The sequence below is a fragment of the Leiobunum rupestre genome, chromosome 10 (genome assembly GCF_980474605.1).
Source record: "Leiobunum rupestre chromosome 10, qqLeiRupe1.1.hap1, whole genome shotgun sequence".
In the NCBI taxonomy this organism is placed as follows: Eukaryota; Metazoa; Arthropoda; class Arachnida; order Opiliones; family Sclerosomatidae; genus Leiobunum; species Leiobunum rupestre.
This window is the reverse complement of record NC_143393.1, coordinates 19,566,431-19,579,831: the sequence shown is the minus strand read 5'-3', so window position 1 is coordinate 19,579,831 and position 13,401 is coordinate 19,566,431. Positions and strand designations below refer to the sequence as shown.

General features: G+C 38.7%; 1 protein-coding gene across 4 annotated transcripts; it reads right to left on the bottom strand.

Annotated features, from left to right (window-relative positions):
• Positions 1-182: 182 nt before the first annotated feature.
• LOC149924967 (beta-hexosaminidase subunit beta-like) lies at positions 183-9,152 on the bottom strand. Of its 4 annotated transcripts, none has more exons than XM_090161326.1 (14): positions 9,062-9,152; positions 5,723-6,013; positions 5,333-5,633; positions 5,195-5,266; positions 5,075-5,124; positions 4,903-5,013; positions 4,742-4,843; positions 4,523-4,661; positions 4,268-4,460; positions 4,052-4,208; positions 3,567-3,741; positions 3,409-3,499; positions 3,242-3,346; positions 183-512 (listed from the first exon to the last, which is right to left on the bottom strand). In XM_090161326.1, the coding sequence occupies exons 2-14, from the start codon at positions 5,825-5,827 to the stop codon at positions 242-244; spliced, it is 1,872 nt and encodes a 623-aa protein (XP_090017452.1). In that variant the 5' UTR covers positions 5,828-6,013; positions 9,062-9,152; the 3' UTR covers positions 183-241. The 4 variants fall into 4 exon arrangements, with proteins under 4 accessions (XP_090017452.1, XP_090017451.1, XP_090017449.1 ...); XM_090161325.1 differs by lacking the exon at positions 9,062-9,152 and adding an exon at positions 6,318-6,449; XM_090161323.1 differs by lacking the exon at positions 9,062-9,152 and having other exon boundaries at positions 5,723-6,449.
• Between the last annotated feature and the right edge of the window lie 4,249 nt (positions 9,153-13,401).

The window sequence follows — 13,401 nt, the reverse complement described above, 5'->3', positions numbered from 1 at the left end:
TAATATAAATTTGAATCTGTTTAATAATAACCGGAATATGAAGATTCCCTGTTTAATAACGATCTTTAAACCCAAAAGTCTGTACAAAATATTCCAAAGACTTACCATAAACGGGGAACTATAGATTTGATTTTGAAACTCTGCGCTCCTAATGTATTATGTTTTTCTATTTATAAATAAAATTTTTAAAAGATAAAATTTGTTTTATTTACAAGAAGTGGTAAGACGAAGTGGGGCGACATTAGACGGTAGAGCGCTGACTGCGCCTCCATTTTGGTAGAGCTGAAAAAACCTTAGTGCGGAATGTCCTCGACATAAATTTAAAAATTAAAAACACAACTAAAAAGATTCCCAAAAAGGAAATGATGTAGTGTTGGTACAAATTTGGTGTTTTCGCCACTAATGTTTCCCGATTTAGGAATTCAACGTTTTGGTTCTCTGAAAAATCGTCTTTTTCTACTTCGAACTCGCCGCAAAACCCGTTGAGAAGTGGCTTGGTCGGAATTCCCCGCCTGGAAACGGAAATCACGGGTTAGAATCGCCACTTTCATCAAACCAAACATGGGTCGCTTACCAGATTTAATAGCAACAGCAGTGGCGTAGGATAAACTAAGTGGCAGAACCTGGTTCAGCTGCACCGTGACACTGAAGCTAGTATTTTTAGTTATTATTATTATTATTATTATTATTATTTTGAGCAGATTCTGCCACTTAGTTTTCCACACGCCAATTTTGCTGCTTTTAATCTGGCTAATCAAAGAATCCAACTACGATTTACGTAACTGTGAAGTAGCGCCACTAAGCGATATCTACGTAACCGTGAAGTAGCGCCACTGAGCGGGATCTACGTAACCGTGAAGTAGCGCCACTGAGCGAGATCTACGTAACCGTGAAGTAGCGCCACTGAGCGAGATCTACGTAACCGTGAAGTAGCGCCACTGAGCGAGATCTACGTAACCGTGAAGTAGTGCCACTGAGCGGGATCTACGTAACTGTGAAGTAGCGCCACTGAGCGGGATCTACGTAACTGTGAAGTAGCGCCACTGAGCGGGATCTACGTAACTGTGAAGTAGCGCCACTATGCGGTATTTAATTAATTGTTAAAAAGCGCCGCCAAGCGGTATTTAACTGTGAAAAAGGACCTTCAAGAGGTATATACCTAACTGTGAAATAGGGCCACTAAGCGGGATATACATAAATGAGAAGTTATAACAATAATAATCAGCTAGACTAATACCAAAGGAACCACCTTAGGTCCAAGTCATCTAGCTACTTTTAATTCCTTTAAATAGGTGGCCGGTTTACAATGCGTAGGAGGGTGGTGGGGGTATAAACGTAACTGCGCAGTAGCGCCACCAAGCGATATATACTTCAGTGGCGTAGCTAGCATGGGTGACACCCGGGGCGGAGATCATGGTGTGCTACTTACTAGTCTTTAGTTCGTGTAAGTTTAAATTTTTGTTTACGGTCGGGTGTCACCTCCAAATCACGCCCAAACGGGTGGCACTCAGGGCGGACCCCCCCCCCCCCCCCGGTTACGTCACTGATGTAGGTAACTGTGAAGTAGGGCTAACGGGCGATATTAAGTAACTGTGCAGTAGCTCACCGGTAGAAAAAACCTATATAATTGGCACCTAAAGGGGCTCGCTTCGCTCTCGTGTTGGGGGGGGCTTAAATAAGCAATTTAACAAAACATTAAGAATCAAAAAATAGATGGCACCACGCTCTCCAGTAAAGTCGTTTTTTAGAAGAACCGTCTCGAGGGGTAAGTGACAGTCACTCTTGGATGCCCTGTACACCGTGTTCGCGTACTTATTACTGTTAAAGGTACGGATTTAAAGAGTTCACGAACTCTTATTAGTACAGTCAGAGGTACGACAGTGTACACCGAGTTCCCGGAGTAACCTACCGCTCGAATCGTCTATATTCATGGCCATCTCTAATTACAAGGGCCTTATCATTATACAGGTGGCAATGATAGAGCCGACAGTTGCTTTAACGTCTTGTTGAACGCTTTTTACGATTGCTATAAATTTAGTAAAATATCATCTGCCACGTCGTCCGCAGCTAGCCTTCCCGAAAGCTGTGACATCAATAAACCGTTGATCAACAAAAGTTACTTCGTTGACTCTCCGTTTGAAAACGTGGCGGCAAAACTGGAAATGACAAAAGTCGTACAGTAGCGAATGCGCATTCAACGGCCCAACCGTTTATCGTTACTGAACGCAGCCTGGGACTCTTTTCGAGCGGGTATTGAGTGAGGAGCTTTTTAACTTTCAAACTCAGGGGTAGTTAAGATACACTATTTTGTAAACAAGACCTAAATTTCCCAAGTCTGAGCAGCTTGGGAAGGAGGGGGTGCGGTGTTGTGCGGACTTCACCAGGCCCGGACAGGCCCGGGCGGCTAATTCAAATTGGGGGCCAAAGAGGAAATATTTTGCATTTATGGGAAATGGGGCCCTTACGATTGCATAGCCGGTGGGGCCAACTACTAGCCAGTCCAGCCCTGGACTTCACAGCTCAAAGGTAAGTTACACTTCAGAGGGGGGGGGGGTCATTGTGTGTGTGTGGGAGAGGTACTTTGCACTCCAAAGCTTTTTTTAAATAATCAGCTCGATAATCAGCTAGGCTAATACCGTTGGCACCACCCTAAGCCCAAGACATCGAGCGACTTTTAATGCCATTAAACAGTTGGTCGGGTTGTTTGTTAAGTTAACATTGTGAAGTCAAAAAAACCGTCAGCCACATCGAATCGAGACGAAAATCTGCCGCGATAAGCATTCCAAGTAGAGGTATAATGAATTTTTTCGAATCGGTTGCATAAATGTTTCCCTCGTTTTGACATTGGAAGTTATTAAATCGTTCTTCTCAGTTCATTTTCAATAACATATCATTTCCAAGACAAATTCATTAAATTTTAAGATTTTGTTACGCTAATTATGTTACACTAATTATTAGCTGGGGCTCGGTGGGTATATATAGAAATCTCACCTACTGAAATCATACCTACTGACAGTCTTAACAAACATCAACGTCTTAATCAAATCTACTACACTTCATTTATATATTTTTATATTCACTGAAGTCCAATTAACTGAATCCTATTCCATGAGTACCACTGTAGTGAGGACCTATAGTCTAAATGATCGCTTTCTTGGTAATCACGAGACCGGAAAAATTGCGAGTGTATTATTTTTACGTGTTCCATTCTGAATTTTCATAAATTGTGATAGCAACGAACCTCAACATCCGGCATCTGTGTCTATCCAATCGAAGTACTACTTCGGCGGGGGATAAAGTAGTCGTGTTGTACCACAACCTTTCGGCGACAGCGGATGCTCTGGGCCTGTTTGCCAGGAAAAATGAATGAAATACGAATGAAACTAGTAGACGGTTGTAGATATTTACCACAGCGTCGAAAGCAAGTTATTTTGATCGATGAATTCGGCCCACATACAAGCTTCCCCTCCGATAACCATCTCCTTCAATTTAGGGTCGTCTGTAAAGGATATCAAACCTTGAATCGCTCCTTCTCGAATTTCAAAATAAAACAATTATTTTTTTACTGGTAAAACTTCTCGGGTCGCAATTGTAGTAATTATACCAATCGGATCCGTACGAAATTAGATTTAGATACCAGCAAGCCGACAAAATTATTTTATGTCCATTCCTGACGACTTCCAACGCCCTGTATTCCCAACCTCCCATTTTCCATACTTCGATTACCGTCTCGTCCTCAACCTAAATATCACATTTTAGGTGCTTGAGTTACTCTTGACTTTCAGAATATCGTTAGGCCTAAGAACTGCTTTTCACTTGAACAAAACGACGAACACTGAGAGCGTCGGCAACTAAACGTAAAAAATCTATGTTATCCCTAATAATTACTCTGCATCGACACTCGCCATCGTGGCGTACTGGCGTTCTGGCTTTAGTGAAGACCAGCCCTTAGGCCTAATACACCATCTTTGCATCGGCACTCGTCGTCGTGGTATTTTTGTCAGAGTGAAAACCAGATTTAAGTATAAGCTAAAATTACAACGAGTATTACCTTCACACCCCATTCCAGAGGGTCTTCCCAGATGATGTATTTGTAGCCAATAGATTTGGTTATGTCGATGACTTTCTGCGAATAGTACTCCAACAATTGGGTGGGTGAATTCATCTGGTTACTAGCCATAAAAGCATTAATCTCCGGATTGGATTTCCTAGTAGGGGTAAAATTGATTAGCAACAAGTTCAGTTGCCTTTGGCCACTGATACTTGCCAGCATTCCACGTTCGTCTCGTCCATTCCCAAGTGCACGTACTCATCTTTGAATATTCCTTTTAATTCTGTTAAAATGGACCTCATGAATTGATACGTTTCGTCCAGAATAGGATTCAGCACTTCGTCCTCGGAGTAGTCAGTACCGTAAGAACTGTGCGCCTCACCATTAGAGTAACAGGGGGTTATAATATCTAAACAAATACCCCCTATTAGCTATAATACAAGTCAAATTAAATTATTTACAGTATCTTACGGGGAAAAGCGTTGCCAATACTATGAGTATGGCTTGGACTGTCAAATTCGGGAATAACTCGAATGCCTCTCAACCTGGCGTAATCGATCAAGTCTCTAATGTTGTCGTGGGTGTAAATATGGCGTTGGGTATATGCTCCCTGCCAAACCGTCAAAACAACAAAGTTACATACCATTCCAACAGATTCAAAAGATAATTTAAAATATCCGTTGCTCTCACCAAAAGACTTAGATTTGGGAAAGTTCGACTTTGAAATGGAAACGACTGATCGTCAACGATGTGCCAGTGAAAGACGTTCAATTTGTTGTACGCCATAGCGTCCTGCGCGGGGAAAGGAGTTAGTTCTCCAAATACCCCTCGGTTAGACTTACAATACTTACTAAGTTAGCTTTAAGTACTCGCAAAGGGATGTAATGTCGACTAGTGTCCAAAAGCATTCCTCGGTGAGAGTAAGCCGGACGATCCGTGATGGACGTATCGTTTAAGTAGAACTAACGCAAATTCTTATTAAAGCAAGTACTCGTCAACCTTGTTTAAAACTTATTCATTTACCAATTGCGCTTCCGCATCGTAGTAGACGAGCTGCGAAAAGGTTTCGATTCCTGGAAAGACATAACCCGTAGTTGACGCTTTTCCAAAAAATAGAACATGAACGTAACACGAACGACATACCTCTCAAAGCCCCCCACACAGTATGACACGTCAACGTAGCGACGTTAAAACCAGGCAATACATGGAGACTATCTGAATAGGGCTAACAAATGTTAGTATTGTCGAGAGGAAATTGTCGAAATATTATTTTGAACTTACAGCTTTCATCGTCGCCGAGTTTAGGATAGCCACACGTCTTTTGTTCGACTAGAATCCTCAAGCCTTGAAGACGTTCAGGGTAGTTGCTTTGAGGAGAGACAACAGGCGCGTGGTCTGGTCCGTCGAGGAATACGTACTTCAAGTACCGTTGAGCGGCCTCGGATACAATGTCGCACTCCGGAAAATCACTAGTAATCGTGAAATTTCCGGGCTTCAAGTACTTCTGGGTCCAGAAGGTCGTCCCTTGGTTGGCTAACGGCCATATTGACCCGGGATGGTCTGGGCTAACGTCGTAATTCTCCTATCGAGAAAACGTTAGCCAATTGCGACCTTGACTTAACCTTGAACCAGTCAAGGTTCTCTACGGAATTGTAATCTATAGTTTCTTACCACAATGGAAAAACGAGGCTCGATGGGAAAAAGTTTGGCCAACGTTAAAGTTCGCAACCACAGAAGGCCAAATACCGCGCACAAGCATCCGGTACTCTTAACCATTCCGGTAACGTTTAATCGAAACGAAATAGAAGTGTTGATTTTCACAGCGAAAGTTCAAATACCGGTATCACTGGCGTCGTTGTATATAACAAGCGGCAAAACACCCGCGCAGAAGCGCGAGGAAAAACGTTTTTAAAACATGTACTTCTGCCTCGCGTGGACGGAAAATCGTACCATCTGTGTCACCTGCTCAGCAATACGAAAATACATAAAAAGTTTTACTCTACTTTACATTTGTTTAATGAAATAACTGCCAAGCAACTAAAACAAATCATTTCAAACCGCGAAAACAGAAGAGTACGTATCGCACATACAAATCATTTTTTATCAAGGTCAAACCCGAAAACAAAAACCGCGATTACAGGCGGGAAATTAAGTGACGAATTCCGACGGGACCCCGAAAGGGATGAAACAAAATGACGCGAGAGGTCAAAAAGGTCACATTCCCGTTTCCTCCCCAACCCGAAGATCTAAATCAATTGGAACCTACCTGTAAACGCGCCAGAAAAGGTCTCCAATTTTTCATCTCAGTAAACTTTGTCTGCACGCGAAACAATCATAAAATACAATTTACGGCCGGTTTTAAATTTCTTTTTCAACAATTGTTTGTTAAAAGCGTATGTGCAAATAGAAACCAAAATACGTAGAAAGAGTTGAGAAATACAGAATCTCCGATAATATCACTTACGCGTAAAAAACCTTAATTTGTATAAATTATTTAAAAGTAGTCACCCGGTAAAACTCGCAAACATACGATTGACGTTCGCCGCGTTGTGTTAGATCAAGGTTACTAGAGACTTTCACAAGCTCAGGAAGAAAATCCTGGTCTCGGTTCTTGTAACGTTTCAAACTTGGCAATCTTTCATCGTCGTTAAGTCGAGACACCGCTTATCTCCCCCCCGCTGCCGCCGCCGCCATAAACCTACGCTAAAAGTTCGTTCAATTAGGTAGTCAGAACTGTTATTTAAGCAAAATAGTTTCCCGAGTTCTATTCGAAAACTAAATAGAGTATAGCGCTTGTGAAAAATTCAATGGATGCAAGAAATTCACGTTAAAGCAAGTGTCAGTTCAACTTGAAGTAGCTCTTTTTTTCAACAGATGTCGCTATCGTCGTAATCAAAACAAGAGAGTCTTACAGTACTTATAGGTACCCCTCGCGTTGATTGGATTGTTTGTAAATTGGCCAACAACATAAATTAAAGAAATTTTAAACAAAATTTTATCATGGGATATATCATTTAGGTTAAAGCCCACTAAATAGAGTATCAGTTATCTAAATATAATACTCTACAGTGGCTCTCTGAGACTCTGACGACGTTATCATTTGAAAATTTTGAATTGTAGGGTCCTCTGCCACACTCTCCACTAAAGTCGCTTTTTTTCGAATAATCGAATAGATTCATGGCCATCTCTAATAGTCTTAGTCTGGGGCCTTTTCATAGTACAGGTGGCAATGATATAGCCGACAGTTGCTTTAAGCCGAGAGGCAGGTTACTTCCTTGATTAACGACGCACACCTCAAAAGATTAAATCCGATTTAATCGTGATTATTTTGATTAAATTCATCACGTTTAATCATGATTAGAATGTTCAAATCTGATTAAATCTGATTAAAATGATTAAATCGTGATTAAAAAAATTATATCGTGATTAGTATGATTAAATCGTACTTTAGTTTTGATTTTAATAATAAATTCTCGATTCGACCGATTATATTGATTAAATCGTGATTAAAATGATTAAATCGTGATTAAAATGATTAAATCGTGATTAAAATGATTAAATCTAATTAAAATGATTAAATCTAATTAAAAGGATTAAATCTAATTAAAATGATTAAATCTAATTAAAATGATTAAATCGTGATTAAAATGATTAAATCGTGATTAAAATGATTAAATCGTGATTAAAATGATTAAATCGTGATTAAAATGATTAAATCTAATTAAAATGATTAAACCTAATTAAAATGATTAAACCTAATTAAAATGATTAAACCTAATTAAAAGGATTAAACCTAATTAAAAGGATTAAACCTAATTAAAAGGATTAAACCTAATTAAAAGGATTAAACCTAATTAAAATGATTAAACCTAATTAAAATGATTAAATCTAATTAAAATGATTAAATATAATGAAAAATATTAGATTATGATTAGAATTATTAAATATCGTTTAAATGATTAAATCTAATGAAAAATATTAGATTATGATTAGAATTATTAAATATCGTTTAAATGATTAAATCCTGATTAAAATGATTAAATCTCGTTTAAAGCCATCACCTTAACTTTAGAATCTCCAAATACCTTGGTTGAGAACTAAACAGTTAAAAGGGCAGTGCAGTTTCGTGATTCTTGGGAGGCGACATAAAATGCTTCCCATGGATACCGAAATGGCGCTGCGGTAGTTTCTTTGAGAGTTGATTATTGAATAGGTGTTTTTATATAATAACGTGGCCTTATTGTTTGAATATAGCTACTACGTCACAACTTTAACTTTACTACAATTACGGGCGCGCGAGAAACCTCGGATTTTCACGTGCACGTGCAAACCGCGCGTGTCAAAACTAGTGTTGTAAGTATTGACGGATTTTGAAATGACGTTTTAGCGCGCGACACTACAGGTACATGTCTTGGGCACACAGCCTTCTTTGCGTGCTTTTTTGACCATAACACGTAGAGCTATTTTCACGCGCAAAATGAATTTTCCGCCAAAAATGACCGAGGCCTTTTTTTTCTAAAAAATTTCGGTATTTTTCCGAAAACAATTTTCATTCCATGATTAGTCTAATATATTGTTTGCAAAATTAAATAAAGCGGCATTTTCGCCTCATTTTTTCGAATCTAAAAGTAAAACTAAACCTCTAGACTAGTTTAAACTGATTAACAATGTAACACTATTAATGTTTTGTAGTATGTTTACTGATATTAGACATTTTATATCGATAAAAAGATAAAAACATTAAAGACCCTTAAAAAGTAATTTATGTTTCGATTTTTCATTTTCAGGAAATTTTTACGCATTTTATTTTTCCGGAAAATTAACAACTCTAGTCAAAAATATTCTAATAAAGCTATGACATCGTGACGTAAGAGTAACATAAAAACAAGTAACAACTCTAGTCAAAACTATTCTAATACAGCTATGACGTATATCGTGACGTAAGAGCAACATAAAAACAAGTTCGGCAACCGTAGCTGTATTTATAAAAAGAACTATTGATTTACTCACCCGCGAAGACAAAATTCAAACTATAAGCAAATTGTTTATATAAACTCGAGCCAAGTTCGGGTATATTATAGGCTTTGACGTAGGAGTCGGGTAGTCGTTCGAGCTTAGATACTTTAAAAAAATTCCCGCTACGCAATTACATCTTGATAAAAATATACATTTACGAGTCGAATCCGCTCAAAGTGTCGTTGACGATTCAACTGTTAAGCGAAACAAAGTTTTCGATACGAAGTTAAGCAACGATTCCTACTTTTCCCTGAAACGACTCTCAAGTTTATGGAATTTGTGCCCAGACCATCTGTCGAAACTTTTACCTGAGTGTCGATTCTGTACTATGAACTTTATACGATTATTAACGCGATAGTGTTATCAATATCGTTTTTTATATGAACCCCTGTTGTCGAATGGTTCCTTATCTGGCGGCCTAACAGAAATAGTTCTTTTTATAAACTAACGTGGCCTTCTTGTTGAAACGTTGCTCTTACGTCACAGTCTCTTACTTTGACAAGCCTACGAGCGCGCGCTACAGTCGCGAGGAATATAGCTTTTTCAAGAGCGCGTGCAAATCGCTCGTGCGAGGAATACACTAATAAAGCTGGGTCTTGTGACGTAAGAGCAACATTTTAACAAGCTGGGCAAGACCACTTTTTATTTTATAAAATCAACTATTCCAAGCTCAAATTAATATGAATAAAAAAGTAGATGTAAACGATGCTCCTACGTCACAAGCCAGAGCTTCATTATTATTGCGCTCGTGAACTGAATAATACGAAGCATCTCGGGATTTCTAGCACGCCCTCGTAGATTTGTGAGAGACAGTGACGTAATAGATACGTAACAAACAACAAGGCCACGTTACTTTAATACAGAAAAACCCATTCCGAAAGTAAATAGCGTATTTTGCCTTTATAAATTACACGGGCTTATGAAGGATAACTCGCAGTCCGTCCGTCAAGTTCCTGCGTCTGTTATTGGAAAAAAGAGCGCATCAATTTTCGCCGCCAGGGTTGAAAACTTCCAAGGTTAATTTAATTTAAACATGTTTGTTGTAAACAAGTTGCTGTTGAGGTTAACGGTAATAGTTAGTGTAGGGAGCTGTTGGCTTGCAGGGCTTGCCACCACCCTCCTACGCATTGTAACCCAACCACCTGAATAGTTGATTTTTTAAAATAAAAAGGGGCCTTGCCCAACTTGTTAAAATGTTGCTCTTACGTCACAAGACACAGCTTTATTAGTATATTTAGCGCACGAGGGATTTGCACGCGCGCTAAAAAAACTATATTCCTCGCGACTGTTGCGCGCGCTCGTAGGCTTGTGAAAGTAAAAGCCACATCAAAACAAGAAGGCCACGTTAGTTTTTAAAAAGAACTATTAAAGGCTTTAAAAGTCGCTCGATGACTTAGGCCTAGGGTGGTGCCTTGGGTATTAGCGTAGCTTATTATTATTGTTATTAAGCTACAAAGACTATTTAAATGTGTATTAAAGTGTTGGTTGCACGAAAAATCGATAGCAATAAAAACGAATAAATGCGGGCTTGTTTTGAAGCCCAGGACGTTCTCTTTCCAAAAATGGCATTGTCGAAACAAATTTCCAAGCCTAAGTGTACTAATTTTGAGTCCGAAACTGACCTTTTTCGCTCCCCAAAATCCTGAAATTTGGGGCAAATCAAAGCTGTAGTTTTATTCCTAAAATAGAAGGAACTGAAGTGGAGGGATTCTGTTTACTTGTAGAAGTTTTCAAACCAGAGGTTTTTAATCATAATATTAGGCTTATTATCGAAATAAAAAATATTGTTTTACGCGCGCGTGACCCGACGTTTTAAGAAGAATTTACAAGGAGCCTTCGGTTTCATATCGTTTTTCTACTACGTAGGCTTGTGTATGCCTATTTCAATTACTACTGCGTAGGACTTTTTCCTGGGTGTTAAATCAACCTGCTTTTAATCCCAGATGTAAAGAAATGTATTACAGACAATAATAGCTCTTTATATAAAATACTAGAGGTCACGTGATTACGTTAGATTCATCGTGCAGTTAAAGTTAAAGTGCGTGCGCCTATTTTTGTTTTTGTTAGGCAGCGCGCGCTCCAAAAAATAACATTTTTTATACATGTATATTATTTAATAGAAAGAATTATTAGCCAATGATACACTTCGCATTTTCTGACGTCATGGGTGCCGAGAAGTCTGGAAATTCGCCGAAAAACTCGATTTCCACCATTTCGACTTCTTTTTATAATAATTCAAAGACCACTTAACCGATTTTGATGACATTTTCTGTACTTGCTATAAAATGTTTGCTCTTTCTAATGAATCATTAATTAGCCATAGCTAAAATTTCGTGCAACCAACACTTTAAGATCCTTTAAATTATTTTTCTTATATTCTGGGAATATATATTAAATAAACTTAAATTTAAGTAAATTGCATCCCAAATTTGTTGCAATTCAACAGTTCACACTTCGGAACGCCATATTGTTTGGTGGGTCTTAAACTTTTGAAAGTTGAAACCTTACTATTGCCTAGGCAACCTGGCAACGGGGTCCAGTTACGAGATAACTGAATAGCCATAATTTTCGAACTAAAATTCCAGAAATTAATTGACGATACTTTCTTATAATAACGTAGGCAACGCTTTGATATATTGCCGGTTCCGGCAGGATGAGACACGGCATTTTCGGTCACAACCGATAACCCTAATTTGTCTCTATATAAAGTAAAATTACCAAACGGTCCGCGGGCCGATTAAAATTTAGATAATTCTATCCAGCGGCGTAGTAACCAAGGGGACAATGTCCCCTGCTAAATTTTCTACTAGGGGACAACACCTGTGTTTGCCCCCCCCCCCCCAGAAATATTGTTAATTTGTTTTTACAACCATTATGAAAAACATAAATTTGTCGTTTAAAACTGTTAACCACAAATTAGACGAATTCACATATTGCTTATAGGGAAATATGCAAAAAGGGGCGAAATCCACTGAGGGGTAAGACACTCTGCGAACTCGGTGTACACTGCCGTACCTTTGACAGTGCTAAATGGAACTCGCGAACTCTTGAAAATATGTACCTTTAACAGTGCTAAATGCACGAACTCGGTGTACAGATAATCTGATACGGTCTTACCCCTCGAAATCCACCCGAGGTACCTTCCTATTTAATAATATTTGAGGTAGATGGCGACACTATAACGTTTATGAAAAATAAACCTTTTTAAAAAGTTATTAATTAATTACTAAATTATAGTACTTTAAATTCTTATTAAAAATATATAATTTTTGTAATTTAAATTAACAACTAATTTTAATAGTAGTTAACACTCTCCGCCATAGATGGCACTATAATACAATTTTAAACTATCCATCAGGGAAGATAATTTTGTATTTTAAATCTCTTTTCAACCAATCGTTGAAAATCAAAATTATGACGTCATGTTGCTATCAGAGCGCCATCTACTAACAAATAACGACATCACCACGTTACCTCGGATGAATTTTACCCCTTTAAAGTCGTCTATTTCCCGTTAAAAATTGTTAATCGATCTATTCAAATTGGTTTTGCGCTTGTTGCAGCCTACTTCCAGGGGGTAGTAGGCCACACTTTTACGCTCTCTGGCGCTCTTTTCACTCATCGTAGGAAAATGGGGGAAAAACCGGCATACTTCTCAACTCACCCCCTACAACTCCTTAAATTTTTTGCATAACCTTTTGAAACACCCTGTATATATATAATCTATCACTAAAGCCTATATTTTCCTGGTTCAATTAAATATTATCATGATAGCATAAAATATATAAAAATATTATCAGAATTCAAATTCCGACCAGCGTTTCATTGGCGAAATAATGAAATCTGGTTAAAATGTCTCTGGAACGCATTTTCCTAATTCTAGTCTACAGGGTCTCGTTCTCTCCCCACTGGTTTAAGGGGTTTTCCCCCGAGATCTTCGGTTTCCCCTTCCATAAAAACTTGTCGAGGTTAACGGTAATAGTTAGTGTAGGGAGCTGTTGGCTCGCGTGGCTTGCAGGGCTTGCCACCACCCTCCTACGCATTGTAACCCGGCCACCTGAATTAAAGGCTTTAAAAGTCGCTCGATGTCTTAGGCCTAGGGTGGTGCCCTGGGTATTAGCTGAGCTGATTATTATTATTATTATTATTATTAAATTACGAGTCTGAGACTTTTGAAAATGTTTCTGGAACGGGCCCTAAGTTTAGCAAGACGTTTAGCGCGAGGCCAATGTCGAATTCGGTAGGGAATTCGAGAAGCTCTAACCTGAACATCATCAAGCCGTTTAATATCCTGAGCCTTAAAAGGTTCCAGATTTGATAAGCAAATTCGCAAA